The 20,411-nt window shown below is 39.2% G+C and overlaps 2 protein-coding genes across 12 annotated transcripts in view; both read right to left on the reverse strand.

The window, feature by feature from the left end:
* Positions 1-467, reverse strand: part of AGBL3 (AGBL carboxypeptidase 3) — a 49,826-nt gene extending 49,359 nt beyond the window's left edge. Inside the window, exon 1 of one of the 2 annotated variants that reach the window (XM_074315344.1) lies at positions 211-467. In XM_074315344.1, coding sequence (XP_074171445.1) covers positions 211-273 — 63 coding nt within the window. In that variant the 5' untranslated portion in view covers positions 274-467. The remainder of the gene's footprint in view (positions 1-210) is intronic. The other variant, XM_074315343.1, reaches the window with a different exon arrangement.
* A 6,256-nt stretch (positions 468-6,723) lies between these two features.
* Positions 6,724-20,411, reverse strand: part of CALD1 (caldesmon 1) — a 194,696-nt gene continuing 181,008 nt past the window's right edge. For 4 of the 10 annotated variants that reach the window (XM_019750874.2, XM_074315348.1, XM_019750865.2 and 1 more), the window contains 5 exons: positions 20,244-20,322; positions 18,207-18,344; positions 17,659-17,754; positions 12,179-12,259; positions 8,898-9,033 (listed from right to left, as the gene is read on the reverse strand). In XM_019750874.2, the coding sequence (XP_019606433.2) occupies positions 9,025-9,033; positions 12,179-12,259; positions 17,659-17,754; positions 18,207-18,344; positions 20,244-20,322 (403 nt within the window). In that variant the 3' untranslated portion in view covers positions 8,898-9,024. Of the gene's footprint in view, positions 9,034-12,178; positions 12,260-17,658; positions 17,755-18,206; positions 18,345-20,243; positions 20,323-20,411 lie in introns of all 10 variants that reach the window. The other 6 variants (XM_019750894.2, XM_074315351.1, XM_074315352.1 and 3 more) reach the window with 4 other exon arrangements.

Genomic DNA, 20,411 nt, shown 5'->3' on the forward strand with positions numbered 1-20,411 from the left:
GATATAGTTTCTCTTTCTAGATAGGGCATACTGCACACAGTAATATCTTGGCTTTCACTAAAATTATTTCCCAACTTCACTGACAATTGATTTAAATGTTCAATTGATTTTTTACAACCAATTGATTTTATAATATTTTTACTGGGAATCTATATTTTACAACACAAGTTTTATCTCAAATTAAGTAAGGTAAAATTGAGAAAAACATACGGATTCATCTTCATCACTGATTGTTCTGTCTGAATAGTCTTCCTTTTCTGAATCTTCTGACATCTCTTCAATATTTGGCTTGAAATTTTTTTTATTATGGAGGTAGGCTGTAAGACAATTTCTAAGGAATTTATTTGACAGTATTCTGTTTAAATTGAAAGTGTTTATCACCTTAAATGAGTACCCATTCAATTATACTGAATTAAGTGACAACAGGCTTCTCTAAAAAAACTATGCTAATTAGGACTTCAATTTCAAAGATTTGAAGAAATTTTCATTTTTACGAGAGATCAAATCTAAAAAAGACAAATCAAGTAAATAATTTAATTGAAAAAGAACTTCCAGGGAACACAGCCAAATCATTTACACCCTATATTTACAATTAAATACCACAGAGGGATGGCAAGTTCAGAATAATCCTGAGGCATTAAAAAGATCATGAATGAAAGAAAAATAATAGTTACTTGTTCTGGCAGTGAAATGTATAACAGCAATGGAATTAAATTTTTTTCCCGCTTACTTTTCAATTGACCAACAGTTCAACTGCCTACAACAGACTTTTCTCTTTATATTTTGGTTAATATTCTATGTATAGATACTGTCTCTGTTGGAATATTCAATTATACTTGTCTTACTGAAATCTCAATAGTTATCAGAAGATTGTATTGGTGATCACCATTCTCCCTCCTATGCAAGTATCCTCCCAAGTAGTTATTAAGACAACTGAGTAATAGAAATTCCTTGTCAAGCTTCTATTACTTTTGAGAGACCCAAGTATTTACCAATTTCGAACCTAATGGTTTAAGCTTCTCTCTACAAAAGGCATGTTTTTGGAACAAGACTTCATAGAAGAAAGTCCAAGCTTCCTAACAAGTAACTACAAATGCAACAGAGAAGAAGCCTGTCTCATTAAGGCCTTCTGCTAAGAGACTTAAGTTTCAGCCTGGGGATCACCGCAATTCCAAAGCGGGTTTGCATAACTTGGGATTTTATTTCCTTACATGAGCATGTGAAGCACACCACTGTTAGGACTCAAGGTCTGAGTGGTTCTTAGTAAATGCTATTCTGGCTAAATGTTAAAATGTAGGCACAGTATTTTGCAGACGCAGCTGCAACCTGATGATCTTAAGTGGAACACAACCAGGTAAGTTTAGCCAACTGCAAAGAAATCAACATGTAATTAACCAAATAATGTACCTGAGCAGCGGCTAACCTCCTACGGGGAGAGAGATTCGGATGTGAACCCTCTTGTCTCCTTTACCTGCTGCAAGTAAATAAAACTACCTAGCGACAACCACGTCTAGTTCTTGGCTAGAACACCCCAAGCAGCGAACTCCTTGAGTTCAGTGATAGCAATACGCTGACCTGCTAGAGAGTAAACGTCGAGCTTCAGGAAAGCCACTCCGTGTGTATCTTCCTCCGCTGAAGCAGAAGAGGCAAAAGCAGGTGCGCCCAGGCAGGTCTGCAGGTAGGCAAGATGATCTTCTTGGTGGGACAGGCTGTTAAGCCACAATTATTCTCATCAATGCGTTCCTCCCACGCTCACTTCTGTACTCGCCGGGGTAGCGAGGAGCTCATTTTCCGGGGACGCGGTCTGTCCACGCGCTCTCGTTTTCGCAGGGGGCGCCCCTCCTGCGCTCTGCTTGCCTTCAGAGGCGGGCACCTGTCGCGCCTCGGCCGGCCTCTCGCCACCCCGGCCCCTAGTCCTCTGGCCAGGCCAGTCCCTTCCGTGCGGGTAGCAGCCGGAGGGAATCAGGGTCTAGTTGAACAGCCTCCAGCTACGCCCTTCACCAAGAGGCAAGGCTACTCGTTACCGGAGCAACGGGACCACCCTCGCGAGACTTCGGGCAGCCCTGGGGACGCACCAGCAAGGAGGGAAAAGAGCCTTCGTGGGATTTCGGCCAGAACAAGGGAGACCACGGAGGATGAAGGGAGCTAGGGGTGCAGGAACTGGGGGCGGAGAGAATCCCGAGCTGCATGAGTGGAGAGCCGGGGTAGGGCTGGTGAGGCAATCTAGGAGCGGAGAAGGCAGAACAGTGACTTGTCCCTAGGTCCTGCTGGAAGGCTTGTCAACAGTGATTTGTCCCTAGGTCCTACCAGGGAGGCAGCAGAACGTTACTGGTTAAGACTGGTGTTCTGTTGGTCTTTATTTGCACCGCATACGGCCTTGCCTTCTGCACAATTGTGTGACTAATGTTTTTTCGATTTGGAAATGAAAATTTTCTTTAAATACTTGGCAGAGGAGTCATAGATATATTAAGATGAGCTCTCGATTCATATGAGCTTTGAGATTCTTTAAATAATCGCTAGGTAATGGTATTGAACACTTGTCTTGTGGGGAGCTATGCCAATCACTTTGCGTGTATTATCGAATTAAATATGATCTTCCCATAACAGACTTAGACATTATTCGTGTACATCCCATTTTGCTTTCCCCGATTTTTAGCTCTTGTGGGTAATTGAATGTATTCGGAAGATTTCCAACTATAGCTGAAAAAAATGTCTTGCAGATATTTGGTGCATATATGGGGTATTATATAGTATGTCATGAGATTTGTAATATTGTAGAAATGGAGATAATGGACAGTAGCAAGTTTGAAACAATAAAGGGCAAAGCACGTTGGCTGAAGCATGGTAATGGGCTAATAGCCTCTCTTTAAATTTTGTAAGTTTCTGAAAAATAACAAGTTTTTTTGAAGTCAGCATTTTAGAAATTTGGGCCTTCCAGAAAAATGGAGGATATATTAGATCAAACTCTCGTAAAAAATAATTAATTCTTTTTAGTTGTAACTTGTTTAATGCCATACATGTTACTAAAGGTGACATGCACAGAAAATTTTTGTATATGTATATTTTTTGTTGGATTTTAGAGTCATGGTTTGTAAGCCATAGGATGTCAAATTTAGAATATGTCTAAATTTGGGGACCATAGTGAAACATCATTCTTCTAAACACTGGGAAATCACCTCAAAAGATAAAGAATAGTTCCCAGGCTCAGTGTGAAGTCTCATGACAAAAAAACATGAGTCTGTTTTTTTTCTCCCAATAACTGCCCCTGAACTGTGCGATGGAGAAATCCCCCTTTCCATGGAGGACATGTTGGCCAGATCCATAACTTTTCAGCCACTAAAACAGTTTCATTTTGGTATTTAAGATTTCATTCAGGGATTTGGTATTAAGTACATTTTAAACTTCAATTTCAAACTCAATTTAAAGTCCTCCTTCTCACCTTCCCCTCCGCCCAGGAAGCTGAGATCTGTCCACACTTCCCGTGGCTTGGGAAATGGGAGGGATCGGTGTTTTGCTATTTACTTTCATTCCTCTTCCCTTGTAGGTGCCGGTTTCTTGTTGTGTTAGGATGAACAGGTGCTGGGGAGGAAGAGGGCTGATAGCTCCCTCACTGGGCCATATTGAAGTCTACAAGGTTGGTCTCAAGTGCTGTTCTTGCTCTTTGTGGCTTCAGGAGGAGGGCGCTGGCTCCAGCCTGCCCCCTGATAAGGGGCTCTCTTTCCTGTGCATGCTTGCTCCCACACAATCTCTGATGAGAGGTAGTGGGGACTAGAGGTTAGAAGTGTGGGCTCAGGAGCCAACTGCCTGGGGTCAGAGACCCCGCTACTTCATAGCCACGTGTGACCTTGAGCCAGCTTTTTACCTTCCTTGTGCTACAACTTACTTACATGTAAACTGGGAATAATACAATAGTACCTACCATGTAGTTGTAAGGATTAAATGAGTGAATAACATATAAAGTGCCTGGAACTTGGTAAGGGCCCAATAAATGTTAGCTGCCATTACCATTTGACCAGCTGACCTCCAATTGGTTACAATGACACCACATCCCTCTGATACTTGGGTATCTACTCACCTTGCTGCCGTCATCCCTGCATTACTATAGTGTCACCACCGACCGAGGTTAAAAACTAGCTAAGGAACTAAATCATGTGTTCTGTATGAGTGTAGTTTTTTTTTTTTTGCACGGTTTTTTATGAGTACCTTCTGTAAGAGATTATTGAATGAAGGTTTCTTATCTAGGCAGAAATGACCAGTTGGGACTTCTAAAACCCATTTTAATGAAAACTTTTTTGGGGAAATTATATTTCAGGATAACAAAAGACATCACTAAAAGCATGCCTTGGCAAAACTCTGCTATTAAATCTGTATTCAAGTAAGAGGCCAACAGTCTTTATGTTGGCAGCAGGGCTGAGTTGATACAAGAATTATAAATCTGGGAACAAAAATGTCATGAAACAAAAGAACCTCTCAGAACTCTTAAGAACTCTACAAAAATTGACAGCTGTATATCTAGCAGAGTTTATAAGTTGGGATGCTAAGGAAATCATCATCTTATCACTTATCAAGTATCGGCATGTGTAGAGCACTGGGTATACCTCTGGGAGTATAAAAGAATATAAGGCAAATATTTTTTTTCTCCGATTACTGAAGTGTTCTCTCTTCCCTTTAAACACTGAATTGTGTATTACATAATTCTTTGACGATTATGTACTAAAGCCTTGTGATATTTTATCTCTTAAATTCTTGAGTTGTTACTCAATATTTTATAACTTTTCATGTCTATTATAATTTATCACTTACCTCCCTACTAGAATAATGTAATTGTTCCCCAGAGTGAAGGCAGGCAGCAATCTATATGAAGACCAGATTCCTTCCAGCTCATCCTTACTTTCAGGAGGCAGCGCTTTGGAGACTCTGGAAGTAATTTAACAAATCCTCATCCTTGACAGTTAGAAGATGCTTTTGTTCTCTAGCCCTGTTGCGTTGCCAAAGGTCTAGCTCAGTCTCTCAGCTGCCTCTTGCAAATCAGCATATACTCTGAAGCAGAAGTGCCAGCACAAAGGCAAGAGAGAAAAAGCAAAATCGAGCAGGTGGCACATAACTAGGATGCAATTTAAATGCAAAAATATCAATAATTACATTAAGTATAAAGGACTTAAAACTCAAACATAATCAGACTGGATAAAAACCCAAACCAAGCCATATGATTTTCAAAGACATGCACCTAAAACTAAAGGAAATACAAAGGTTGAAAGTAAAGGGGTAGAAAAAGTTATATTGTGCACTGCAGCAACAAGAATAATAATAAAACTTCGAGGCAAAACTTTTTGTTACAGAGAGACTCTCTTCATAATGATAAAATACTTACTTCACTAGGAAGATATGATTCTAGATTTGTAGATGCACCTAAAACATGACCTTAAAATACGGAAAACAACAGAATTACAAGGAGACACAGACAAAGCCATAACCATAGTGGGAGATTTTCATTTTTCCTTTCTCAGTACCAAAAAAAGGAACAAATAAAGTCAGTAAGGATATAGAATGTTTGGACACTGTGATTAATAAGCTTGACACAAATAGATACAGTACTCATTCATTTCACTTCCTCATTCAGTCACCTTCTTACTCCTGCAGGAGAACCCATGTTAAGAACCAGGAGATCTTGTTTTCTTACTCATTCTTCCAACAGAACACACATGCAAGCAAAGATAGGAAAAAATCTCCAATACACCTATTCCTACATTACACCAAAACCATAACATGTTATACCCTGAATAGGCACACTGTAAAACTAATTTTCATCCACCGCTAATCCTGTCAGCTTGGGGATAGTACTACAGATTGTATTCTTTTCACTGCTTAGTTTTGTGAATTGACTTTGATGACAACTAATTGTCTAAATGTATTGCCATTGCTCTTCTTATTAGGACATAGAAGTAAAAAGGACTATTATATTTTGTTACAGTAATTTAGTTAATTCTTTCAATCTCATGGGCAGGATTGAGGAAACTGCTCGGGAGCTCTGGACTGACAATTTAAAACCTTTCTGAGAAGAACCGCAGATTTCAGACAAAAATCGTGCTACATAAATATGCAAAATTACTATGAAAAAACATCTTTATATTTAAATGTAATTGCTAGTGCCTTGCCAATAGTAAGTATTCTGAAAACAAATGGTATATATTAAATGGTATTTCTGCTGTGAAAAACACTACTTTTGGGAAAATAGTACTGCCATCTTAAGAGCTAGAAGCGTGTTTCCCTGAAAATAAGACCTAACTGGAAAATAAGCCCTAGCATGATTTTTCAGGAGGACATGCCCTGAACATAAGCGCTCATACGTCTTTTGGAGCAAAAATTAATATAAGACCTGGTCTTATTTTGTGGGAAACATGGTATGTGACAACACTGGGAATGAGGGAGGATGGAGGAATGTTCAATAATTTTTTTTTTAAAGAAAAAATTTTAAAATCTCTCTTTTTAACATTTTCCATACATATTTGGTCAGGTGTCCATACTAGAGAGCAATGTTCAATATGTTGTTAGAAAACTGCCTGTAATAATTTTTTTTTTTTAAATATGAAATGGCTTTTCTTCTTTAAAGAGTGAAACCAAAACTCAATCTGAAATACACATTTTGCTATGCCATCATCTTTATTACAACAAATATAACTCTTGTAATCAATATAGTACATAAAAATAAGTGAGGCAAAGACATTTGGAGGAATTCCATTTATTGTGGATGCATTTTCACAATATATATTTATTGCAGCGATCAATTATCAGTGAAAAATATCAAGTGTTTATAAAATTTTTAAGAATGGCAGAGTCACAGAACACGCTAGTTACCTTGCAGTTTTACCTCTTAAAGATGAACAAAAAGAATTGTAATCAAACAAGTAAACAAGGAATTTATTTTTCAACAAGATTAAATCCAAACTGAACAAAATTCTACCCTAAAACTTATTCCATCCAAATATTGGAATGAAAGTCAGGACCGATATATTCTCTTCTCAACTTTAGACTTTCTAGAAAAAATATATATAATAGTGATCAGAAGCTCTTGATCAAAAGTACAACTAAGCAATGTTACATGGCCATGGGCCTTGATTCAAACTTTGATCCATTTCACTCCAATGATGGGAGTCAATGCTAAGTCAGACACTACATGTGGATTCTAGTTCATCTTATCATAGACTTACATCTACTCTGTCATGGGTCGGTGACACGTACAGTCTTGGTGGCGTTCCTTCCTTTTGCCCAGGTGTGCTCAAAGCTAGAGAACTCAACTACTCTTGACTGATTTTTGAGGAAAATAGACTTTGCAAGGCAGTGGTCGCTTCTCATGCCAGCCCTGCCCTGGCTAGCTCTTCAGGGGATACTATAAATGAGAAAATACTCATGGTGGTGGGAATTGAGACTAGGACAATTTTGGTTAAGTCAAATGAGGTAGAAGTTTATAGATCTACCTTATATATCTCTAGGCTACCCCATATTGCCAAGACACTGGAGTACTCTTGTATTATCTACTGCGAAAAATAGATTAACTCTGACTTATAAGCTAAAATAAGATCTGATCTCTGGATTGCGTGTGTAAAAATGATGAGTTAGTAAAGACTCTTGGGGGAAAAGGCAAAACTAGTGAAAGTTACATTTACTTTTTTGAAGTTCAACACATTATCAACTTATGACAAGTACCAATGACTTATAAGTAGAAAAGTTTAATTTGAAAAATGGTTCAGTATATTAAAGACGGAGTACTGTCATGTCTCCTACATACTGGAGTTTGATTATTTTTCTTCTCTGCTTCCAGACGTTAGCCTAAGTTGGTCACTGTATACATGGAATTTCAATCTGTACAGTCTTATCACTAAAACTCGCGTCTTTACATTTCAGAAAAGGAACAGACCTCAGATATCATCTAGGCCAACGTATTGTGAACTTTATTATTAACAGAATAAAGTTGGCAAGCTTTGAGTTTGACCCAGATGGTAGATTTAGTAAAATTCACATTGGACTTCAAGATTGCTTTTAATTATAAACTAAATACTATGTTTTATAGAAAATGTCAATTCATTTTGACATTTTGAATCTCTCTTTTTTTTCTTACAGGTTATCTATTGGGCATTGAAAACGTATCAATACTTATTCTGCCATGTCTCTATTGGCAAATATGAAATATTAATATAATATTGTGATTTTTAATTTTTAAAAAGCTGTGATATCGGCTAGTTACAAGGACACACTGCTAAATATAATAGCCTAGCACATAAAAAAAGCTTTCTACCATTAGTGTGTTTGTATATGTTTATGCACATACATACATGATTAGGTCATCTAAAACGTGGTTTACTATCACTACCAAAGAAATCCACAAAGCAACCAACCTAGAGAAATCAGTACCACTGTCAGCTAACATCATGATCCAACTTAATTCATCAGCATGAAAAAAGTAATACCTTAACAGTACTTTTTTTTTTTTTTGAAAGACAATCATTATTGCAGTATCTCAAATCTGAAATGGGCTACTTTCAGAAAGTGTTATCATTGCCTACAAAGATAATTTCTTCCATGCTTTAAAGTGCAGAAACAACATGACTTCTGTATTTAAAATTAAAAAAAACAAAAACAAATACAAAAACCCAACAACCCACTACAGTTCGTTTTTCTGCAATTTTCAACTTGAATCTCCTTTTGTTTGACTTCCGATGCGGTTGGTATCACTGTTCAGACACAGAGTAATGATGATCAGTAGAAAAGTCTCTATTTCACAGCATGGGTTTCTTTAGAAACAGGCTCCTGTGCAAAGGCGGTACTTTTTACCATGAACACCTCTAGACTGTGATTATTAAATATAGTGATAATATACATAGGTTTACCGGGATAATGAGAAACAAAACAAAAGGACATGAACCCAATTGAGCAAATCAACATAAATATAACACAGCACGTTAGCCCTCGTCCACTGAGCTGGTCCAGCATCGTGTGCGGCTACTCTGGGTTCTGTCTTGAACTGTCTCAAACCTGCTAAGAGAAGAGAGCTTTCAATTGGCAGGCACGGTGCTCCAGCCAGAAGTCTTGTGTCAGAAGTAAAAAAGGAATTATAAGATGGCAGGAATACGTCTTTATGAATGGGAGCGTTATTGTAGGCCTTCTATTCAAATATGCTCCTCTTCTTTCAGTCTGTTTTCTTGTTGATTTTTTTCACTTTCCCCTGCCCCCTTTCCTTCCTCCCTCCTTCCCTTTCCTTCTTTTCTTTCTTCCCCTCCCCTCCCCTCTCTTTTCCTTTGGTCTTCATATTCCCCTTTCTCTATCTTAATCTTTAGCCTAGCTCATGGCATTCAGGGGCAAAGAGGTTTTATTTGTTTGTTTGTTTATTTTAAGAGCCACTGTAAGGGCAGGAATCTACAGTGCGCATCCCAGGACAGGTGCACGGGACAGAATGGTTCAGTCTCAGCCACGTCAAGGCATGATGGGGAAGTGGGATATGCTGAAATGGGTGACTTTCAGAAAGTGTTATAGTGCCTATGAAAATAATTTCCTCCCTGCTTTAAAATGCAGAAACGACACGACTTCTGTATTTAAAATGAACAAAACCAAACCCAACAGCCCACTCTGGTTCGTTAGTACGGTTAGTTTTCTTTTGTTTTTCGTTTCCTCCCTCCTATTCTTAACATCCCCACCCTTGATACTTATCTGACCCATTTGTATAGCATTTCTTATTTGTGTAGCATTTCTTATTCGTATGCCATTTCTTTTCCTCACCTCGCTGGTAAAAATCCTTGCTGAGGTAGTCACAAATATTAAAGTACAGTGGTCCCTCAGTAACCTAGGGGACGGGTCCCAGGAGGATACCAAAATCCGTGGATGCTCAAATCCCTTATAGAAAATGGCACAGTATTTGTGTATGACCTGTGTCCATATTCCCATATACTTTAAATCATCTCTAGATCACTTATAATACCTAATACAATGCAAACGCTATACAAATAGTTGTTATATTTTTTTAGGGAAGGACAAGAAAAATAAAGTCTACATGTTCAGTATAGACGCAACCGTGGTAGACCTGACTGCACGGTTATGTCAGCAACAACGTAAGTCTTTTTCCCTGAATACTTTCGATCCTTGATTGGTTGAAGCCATGAGGTGGAGCCTATGGATGCTGGGAGGGGCTGACTATATTGTGAATCTGTATTTTCAAATGTGTTGCGCATTTTCATTTCAAATGAGTGACTGCATGACATGTAGTGAGATTTGACATTTTGGAGCAAAGAAGCTAACTGCTCAGCTACCCCACAAACTCAGCCCTGGGCCTGGTGGTTATATTATTGTTGTTACTAGAGGAAGAGTTGCGTGGTACAGACTGAGGAGGAAGGGGCAGTGTGTGGAGACTGGCTGCCACCTTCCCACCTTGTACCACCACGTTGCACAATTCCAGCAAGTACCATTCATGTTGTGTTGTGAGTGGTGTTCTCGGAGTCCTCCCGTTTCAGATCATATCTTTACTCCAATTCCCAGAACCCTGGCTCAGGGGAATGTGATCCAGAGGTGCTTCCTTATACCTCATTATACCTGTGATGGTGGACTATGGACAGCTACATCCCTATTAATAAAGGAGACTGTATAAACATTTGGACTGTCATTTCTGAAAGGTCAGAGACCAATGCTAGAGGGGCCATATGGCTCAGGCCAACAAAAGATCATTGTTTGTTAAAACAAACAAACAAACAACAATTTTCCTATCTCTTTCCACCAGGAGAAAATTATGCAAGGAACTTTAAAACTATATTTTCTGCGGAATATGCAATCCTCAAAGGAAAGTAGCATGTATAAAGGTTAAGAATGTAAGTTCAGATCAGACTGTCTGAGTTTCAATCCAGGTTTTGCTACTTATTTGCTGTGTGACTTTGCGAAAGTTACTTAATCTCTCTGTGCCTCATTTTCCTCAGCTCTAAAAGAGGGTAATAATAGTCCCCACTTCATGTGGTGGTTGGAGGGTCAAATGAGATAATGTCGCTTATGAGGTAGAACAGTGTTTTGCATATAGTGGACGCCACTAAGTATCAGTTGTTTGTAGTGGGGATAATTATTATGAGGTAGTTCCAATATATTTAGTAATGACTTAGAAAGCTAACCTTACTTAAAACTCATTTTAAGTAGTGAGGCTGGGCTAGTAGGTTTCTTGAAATGTAAGAGCAATCAAGAACTAATAGAGAAGATGGAGTAACAAACTTAGGCAATGGCACCAGACTTAAGGGCACGTAGAAAGCAGGAAAGGGGAGGAATTCTCTCACTTCCGTGAGTTGTGATTCTCCAGGTGCCTCTGAGGTGTTCTTCTGCCCCAAGTTTGCTCAAAAAATGCTTCTGTCTTTCGAGTTCTAAGTAGACCCATAAGCAGACAGTTCTAATCTTATAGTTGGTCTCTGATTTCTCTCTCTCCAATTTCCCTCTATTAAAAAGGAGGGCTAGGTTATTACTAGAAATAGGGAAGGGCTACACTCAGGAGTTGAATTAGCTTCTTGTACACAAAGGGTCCTATATAGTCATAACATCATTCAGATATTGTCCAGAGACCCCTTTACAGAGAATGAACACACCCTTTGAGCAGAAGATTAAAAAAGAGATGGATCCAAGCATTCTCAGCTAGTAGTTTCCATTGGGGAGCAAATTTTGCCTAACTTCTGAATGTTAGGTTAGCTTTTTGCCACAGGAACCTTGAGTCCTAGACTGCTGGCAATGTCATCTCTTAGGATGGTGCCAGAAAGCAGCTTTGGGACCACTTAGGAAGATGGCTGTTTTCCCCCAGGTGGTCTTCCAACGGCTGTGGCTTTAACCCTGGACCTTGTAAGGAAATGCAGACCACAATCGACCATGATTATACCAGATGGCCGTCTGCTGTCAGCACTCCTTCCATGATGGTGTTTCCTGAATACCTTACTGGGAACCATTCCAAGGACTATTTATGTTTTATGACTGACAAACCTACCACGCTGAAGTCTCCATGAACTTGGCCTTTTACTGGACCACATACAGATCTTTAGAAACTGATGGTTACCTGGGCAAGGCTCTGTGGACCAGTCATATTTCTCATTTGACCCGGGATATCATACTGCAGGATCCAGCAGGAAAACAAAAAAAAACCTATGAAATTCAAAGCCTTCCAGTAGATTACCTTAGTGGGGGACGTGACCTTATCCACAGATTGCTTTTCCCAGAGGTTCCGCTTGCCAGATACGTCTCCTGGCCTCAAATCCTAATGAAGAGAAAGGAGAAAACAATTCATACATAGGCATTTATATTTTCTGGCCACGTTTATATAAATCACCACGTCTGTTGTTTGTTTGAATCAATGTTTTATTTAATACACGTGATCTAAACTGGATAGAATGAAAGGGATTATTAGCTGTTGTTTGTTTTTCTATAGACCTTGACGTGTGGTATGATGCGAGGATGGGCTGGAACTCTCCAACATTTAGGTCCCGTCCTTCACCAAGAACTTACTTTTTATGGATCAGGAAAATTGGGATATAAGCATATTTAAAACAATGTAGCCGATTTCTAACTTTCTATGCTCTTACAAGTGAATAGAGCATAGGTTCATTTTAAAAACAGTTGACCCTTGGACAACATGGGGGTGAGGGCCACCGACCCCCGTGCAGTAGAAAATCCACATATAACGTTTGACTCCCCCAGTACTTAACCACTAACAGCCTCCTGTTGACCGGAAACCTTCCCAATAACATCAACAGTCGAGGAACACATATTTTGTATGTTGTATGTATTATATCCAATACTCTTACAGAATAGTAAGCTAGAGGAAAGAAAATGTTATTAAGAAAATCACAAGGAAGAGAAAATACATTTACACTATTTACTGAAAAACAAATCCCTGTATATGTGGACCCACGCAGTGCAAACGCGTGTTGTTCAAGGGTCACCTGTAATTCCTTTGGGGTTGGACAGGCATTTCATCCCTTGCAGACTGACTTTCTTTCGGTGCCCTGCCCGTGTCATCTATTCCTCACGATTTTAGTGCATACCAGTCTGATTTCAAAAGGCCAACCCTGCACTTCCTTGCCTGAGGACTTTCTCTGGCTACAGAGGCCCACTTCACCCAGAAGACAGGCTGGAAGGTCCCCAGAATAGTCCTCAACTGCTCACCCATGACATTTGGTGCAAGAGTATGTCTCAGGCTCACCGATGCCTCGGGTAGGATACCTCTCTGAAGCATGCATTTTATGGTGGCTTCCAGGGTTTCCCCGGGGGAATGAAGTATTAATAGCCCACAAGGGGACTTGCTTAATAACATTCCTCATTGGCTTCCTCCTTTTCCGGTCTTACTCCCTGGACGGTTTTCCTCACCTCCCAAGTCAACCACTTGCACTTGACTCAATCACTAGTCTAAGGTCTGCTTCTGGGCAGTCTAAGCTAACACCCTCTTCTAACTGTACTTTCCTCACACTAAAATCATGTTGTGTTTCCTGAGAAGCAAGTAGATCATTCAGAAGTGTATCAGTAGAACCTGGTCCCCACCAAAATAAACAGTTACCGCAAATTGGACCCATAAGAGAAACTGACAGGTAATGACATATGTGAGAACATGTGGAAATCTTGGGAAGAACGCACTAAAAGATGATCAATAACAGTTACACAGCTTTGATTCTTTACTTGCTACCTCATAATTAGTTTGGTTTGGAGAAAGATCCAAATTTCTGTTTCCATTTACTTTTCTTCCAGCATTTGCTTATATTAGTTCTTGGCAAAAGGTAATTTTTAGGAAATAAATGTGTTTTAACTGAAATAATAATGTTTATTTTGGCACAGCCATCTCATTAGGAAGGCAAAGCTAACAGCAATGGCCTTTATTCATGGACACCAGTCTAAATGGATATATTTTTGACAAATAGCGTGGCGATCTCAATGCTGAAAATGCACTGGTTAAATGGTACCATGTGAAGCATTTCAGATTTACCTTAATCTTACTGAGTTTCTAGATTTCCATTGTGGCATGAATTCCTGATATCCTACTAGAGAGTTACACCTATTTAACTTGGAACCAGTAAGCAACAAATCAGATTGTTTTTGAAGAATTCCACGACATTTGCCAATGTAGGTAGAAGCTGCCAAATTGTCTGGGAGTCTTTTTAAAATTTTGGAAACTATAATTAGGAACATGCAGAGGGAAGCTCTGGAAAGTGGCTATTATTACTTTATTTATTTGGTTCATAGAAGACAAATATTTTTGTGTCACATGAATGTTCTACTAAAGAAAATGATTGTATTTCCCTTAAATCCTGCCTAGGAATCTTTTGAGATTACTTAAAGCGTTTAAAGAGTCTATTTTAAGAACATATTAACATTCAAGTGGTAAGTTGACATTTTAAATTAAAGGGGAAATAAAGATGCAATTACCTGACCAGACTACATTTTAGAGAAAGACCCACTCTGGAAGAAGAGGGAGAAATGGAGGCGGGAGGAGCAGGTTCCAATCAACCAGAGATCAAAGAATGTAGAAGAGAATTCAGCTGAGAGAGACGCTGATTTTTTTAAGTAAAAAGAAAGACAAATTAGCATTTGAATTGCTGTGTGTAACATGTAATTTAGACACAAAGAACAGACAAACCGTCCAAAACAGACATGCTCAGAATTGAATTGCAGTTACAAAGTTACACTGAAATCCTGTAAATTCTACCCACAAATAGCAGTAGATGTCGCAGTAACAGATCAGATGTAATGTTTACTTTTCAATAACTTAATTTTCAGGGACTCCCAAATAATAGTGATTTGACAAACTATTTTGAGCCCTTTTAATTCCTTGCATACGTGGAAATTATTACGTAATTGGGTAGAGGATGGGTTTTCTCTCCAGTGAATTTTAGAGCTGAACACTAACCCCGAAGGAAAACATCAATATCCTTCTTGAGTTTTTACTGGGTGAGGACCATTTCGGTGAGAGACTGTCCCTCTGATTTTTCCTTAATGGCCACATGCCACACATCTGCAAATACAAACCCAGGCTTTCCTCTCTGCCCGTATATGCCAAGGAACACAAATAAGGGACTGCAAATAAATCACCACTGGTCCAAAAATCAAAAGGCTCCTCTGAGTAATTATCTGACATCCTGGGCTCAGGGTCAGTCTGACCGGAGTCCCAAAGGTGTCAAACTCAAACGCTTGCCATGAAGGGCCCGGCTGGAAACACAAAGGCCTGAAGAGGCTTGGTGCAAGAAGTTAAGGAAAAGAGGGAATCAACAAATTCAAGAGTGCATGCCTCCACGCCTCAAAAACGTGTTCAAATTATAATTTTTGAAAGGAAAATAAAGCACAACGGTGTGGGCCAAACTATACAGATCTCAGCGGCAGGCCACCAGTGTGAGACCGCCTGACAAGACCTGGCCAAGATCCTTGCTTGACCTGTCTTTCTAAGTTGCCTTTCCAGCTGGACTAATCCTTTTGCCAACCAACTTTCATGCACCTGCAGGGTCCTTCTAGCCCTTTCCATAGTTCGGAAAATTCATCTCTTTTCTGCTGGATCCACACTGTCTGTGAGTTACCCTCTTGCCTTCCTGGGCTCCAGGTTACGTCCTCTCCCAAAGAGACTTTCATGTTGCTATTCATACTTTGACAAATGCTGGCTCTACTACCCTGGGAATGGACATGAAGCTTAAAGGTGCTTACCAAGTATACTTCAACTAGCTTTTTATTTACAGCAACAGTTACACATTGTTGTCTTCCAATCTGGCCTTCATTCAGGAAGACACTCTACTCTCCAAAATCAATGGCACATAGGCAAAAACAGATCACTAGGACCTGTATTAACTGCCACATCCTTCTTCCCTTTTCCTTCCACCCTCTAGTAGATGGTCTAGCAAATTACTTACTAAATAGCAGGTAAAGTAGGCGATGACTTTGGAATTTCCCTGTAATACCTTTTTGCCCTTCCATTTTTAGGTGGCTGTCAGTCGCCCCAGAAAATGGGGCTTTTTGTGGAAACCTTAACATAGTTATACCTACTGTAATAACTGAATTGAATCTTTTTAACCCTCCTATTAGGATGACATCGATGATACACCTATCAGTTAAAGCCCTGATAAAAGAGTATGGTTCAAGTTGTGGACCAAATGTGAGTGCAATCTGGCATGGAAATGAGAGAGCACAGCCGTAACAAACATGAAAAAATGACCACCTCCTCCAATCATGTGCCAAATTCATCAGGGAGGGAAACAAATACCTTCCTCTCTGTATCTTTGCTAATTTGAGAGAGCTTCAGTGGGTCTGTGAACTTCCTGAACTTGTGTTATACTCATGTTTTGGGGGAGAAGATCCTCAGATTTCATTAGGCTTTCACAAGGGTCCATAATTCAAAAAAGTTAATAATCACGGGTCTGGAGCCACAAAACTTACAAAAATTGCCATTAAAAAAATAACTTCTATTCTATACGTCACCTTGGGTGCTGGGGAAATTGAGGCACTAAAGAGCACATACCTTTTGGGTCTGATTCCTCGCCTCAACTATCTCTTTTTATAGGCCCCCTTTCCTGTATCTACTGGGAGAAGGAAACAGATTTTTTTTCAATATATAAAGACTTTCCAATTGTAAATTGGGTTTACATTAGTTTTACGCCTCTTGTGAACCCTTATGCAAAGAATCCTGGGCTGAATATTAATTGTCTTTAAGGAGCTGTATCCAAGAAGGGTATGGAAATATTTCCTTTTTTTTTTTTTTTTAAATTGGAAAAGTGATAAACTTTAGTGACTTTGGAGATTAAGAATGGAGCCAATGGGTGCAATTAAATGCTCAGTGGTTCAGAGGTCTAAGATTTGGAAAGCTTTTCTTCTGTCTCTGGCATGTAATAGTAACGACAGTTGAGTTCCTGCTTCTTTGGGTACCAACAAAGGTATAAAAACCAACTTAATAGAGAAAGCTCATCAATATATAGTAGGGAGCATAATAAGAGTTTTGATTATACTGACTAATGCAAGGCAAATATCATATACTGTCAATGAAAAGGTCAGAAGAATACTTTTATAGTAAGATACCACACATAATAAATAAGAAAATTTTAGATTTCCAAAAATAATATTCATAACCAGTTTTCATAGTACCTGGCTTTACTTTTTTTTTTTTTAAACAGCTTTCCTGTGGAAGTGTTGACAGTAAAACTATAGCAATTATTTCAATAACTAACCAATAACTATATGTTTGTGTTCAGTTACAGAAATTAGGCAAATTAGAAAATATGGGTTCAAAATAGCCTACATACACATTCTTTTGGGAATAAGTTCAGGGGTGCTCTTGACAGAGAAGGAGACAAGACAATTTGACATTTTCATTTTCAAATTCCTAGTTGTAATTTATACATTAGGAGCTAAACAAATAGACCAGTTAAGAGTGTACATTTAAACAGCCTCAGCATTCTGGCTAACTAACCCTCTCAGGGGGACAAAGACTTAGGGTCCCAGTTTACCCCCTGGGTAATTGTGATGCAGCTGCCCTCTCTCTAAAGGTGAACCCCTCCTCGTTTGTTCTTCAGCATTGACATAAATGAACACGACCACTGTGTTCCCCAGGCAAACAGACTAACAGCCTGTTTCTTCTGCGGCTGGAAGCTGAAAGGTCAAAGAAATTCAGAAAAACCCGACGCCACTTACTGAAGGTTTAGGAGCAGGTGACTTGTTTCCATCGGGGGTTTTAGTTAGCCATTCGTTGATGCGGCTGGAAACCCCCACCTTCAGCCCAGCAGTTTCCTACAAGAAGCCAATCATCCAATATTAAAGAAAAAAAAAAACAACCCAAACTTTCCATGGAAATAAATCTTCAAGGCAACCTCAACATATTATGATGTATTATTTCACATAGCCATCCCCTAACACGAATCAATTATTGATTGCTATCTTTCACATTCGGAGTCAAATAAACCTTGAACTTGATATTTAAAGAATATGGATCTGGTTTTCTTTTCCCTGCACCTCACCCCACTCCAACCCCAAGAATGACGATTAATTTTAGGGACTTTATTTAGAGTCCAGTGGCCAGACGTAGTACACATGAACACATACTCTCTGAGCTTGCTTTTGTAGTTGTTGCAAAGAAAGTAAGAATTACACCTTCTTCACTGCTCTTATAATTAACGAGTATGATTCTTAAAAGAAAAAAAAATCCACCCTCCAAAATGAAACGATAAAAATCCTATGCTCACCTTGTTGGGTGTGCCCGATGCGGTGGGGGATGAGAACACATTCCCTTTCTCCCACATGCTCTTCATATTGCGAACGCCTTCGGCAGGGACAGGCAGATCTGAGGCTGCTGGCTTTGCCGGTTTTGCAGTTTTTGTTCCCTGAAGTGTGGGAATTATCTTTAGGATCAGTGCTACATTTGTTCTTATAAAACAAGAGTGAGCTTGTCCTCAACCGTTACCATCTTTAAAAAGCCACTGTGTAAACACTTTTACCCAAAACGAGAGTCATCATTTCTGTGCAAAGCCACATTCTGACGACATACGAGTATATACCTCAACATAAACCCTAAGATCTAGATCAGAGGGTCTTTCAAAAATGAAATACGCTTTTTATTGGGATACCGTTGATAGTGAAAGTGATATTCTACTTTGTTTCTCCAACAGATACTTAAATGTCTCCGGTGGGCAGTGCACAGTCTAGGCTAAGGGGATATAGTGGAATTCAAAACAAGACAGTCTGTTCTGTAGGCTGCAGTGGACCCACGTTTTACAAGGACAGAAAGGTAGCAGCTATTTATACAGGTATTTATGTCACATTGTATGTGCTATAAAGCAGGCCAAGAGAGCACACAATAGGGAAATAATACTTAGTTTATAGGAGCCAAGAAGGCTAGTTGGAGGAAGTGACACTTAAAACTCCATCTGATGGAAGACTTGGAAGTGGTGAGGTGAAAGAATGTGCAACCATCCCACGCAGAGGGATGCATATTGAAAGGACCAAAGGCAGGGACGTGCCAAAGGACTGACGGATTGAGAGACCCCTGCATGGCACATGTACTGGAAGCAGGAGACAATGGCTGCTAAGGAAGAAAAGTGTATATTCCAGATACTTTTCCAGTAGCAGTGATGAGCATCCCAGGATCATGCAGTTTCTCTCCAGGTCCTGCTTTGTGGCCTGTGGCAGGTGTTGTCAAGGTGGTCAGCCAGGGTGAGTGGCACCATCCCTGGACCACGGAAAGGCTGAGGCCACAGTGGTGGCTTCAGTCACCCTATTAGAGCCGTGATTAATTCAACCACACAAAATAACCATCTGCAATTTGTCTTATATTTTAGTGGACGTTTAATATGTGAAAATCACCTCTTGGTTATTCATTTGATAAATCATTCAGACCTCTCTCTTTCTTATTCCCTCTTATCATTTAATATGTGAAAATCACCTCTTGGTTATTCATTTGCTAAATCATTCAGATGATTACTTCTTGCTTATTCCCTCTTATCAGGGGAGTGTGAACTATTTTACACTTATCTCGACTCTACATTACAAAGGAGAGGAGAAATCAAATCAAACGGATCCAATTACTTCATAGCAGGTGTTCTGCTATGGAAGGCGGCTAAAACCATTGGCTAAAGTCTACAGAAAGGAGGAAAACAGGCTCACATTTTGATCAATGGCCCCTTACCTTCTCACTGCTTTGATACTTGGAAATACCTATATATTATTGTAAATATGGCAGAACCAATAGGTCATTGGGTGGAAAATAAGTTGGCAAAGACAGAAGCATAAAAGTATGGTTTGTCAAGTATAAAATCATCAATTTGAAATTGATGATGTTTAAACTTGGGCTATCTTCTTTATATTAACTTATACTACTACTTTTATATGATAATAACACTTTTTATAGACAAAAGAGAATTAACCAAGAGTGTAAGGAACTTGTTTAAACTACGTATAGGAACACATTTTATAAGGAATTAATATTAGAAGCTATACTAACATATAAATAATATAGCTGAATACCAATAAACCCATTCATTAAAAGAATAATACCTTCATTAAAGAATACTCGGGCTGAAAGTAGTAAACAATAATTTATTTAAAACTCTTCTATAATTTATCCTTATTATTGCTCTTCTCCATAACTAGGTCAAAGTATAAGAAAGCATCATTAATGTTCTAATACTAATGTGGTTCCTGGGTTTGATTACTGTCCTCCGTGTTTCTATGATCATTTGTATAATCCGTTTCTGTTTGGCCATAACCCTGGGGACACCTCTCACCTCAATGGCACTGGTGTATTGCTCCAGCCTGCTGTCAATCTTGGAGACGACTGCCGCCTGATGAGTTGTCTTGACACCACTGTTAATAAACACACACACACACATACATAAAACTATGAGAGAGAACCTTTCCATACATATAATGGCTAATGATTCTCAAATGAACAA

Source organism: Rhinolophus sinicus, linkage group LG11 (assembly GCF_036562045.2).
Source record: "Rhinolophus sinicus isolate RSC01 linkage group LG11, ASM3656204v1, whole genome shotgun sequence".
NCBI classification, from domain to species: Eukaryota; Metazoa; Chordata; class Mammalia; order Chiroptera; family Rhinolophidae; genus Rhinolophus; species Rhinolophus sinicus.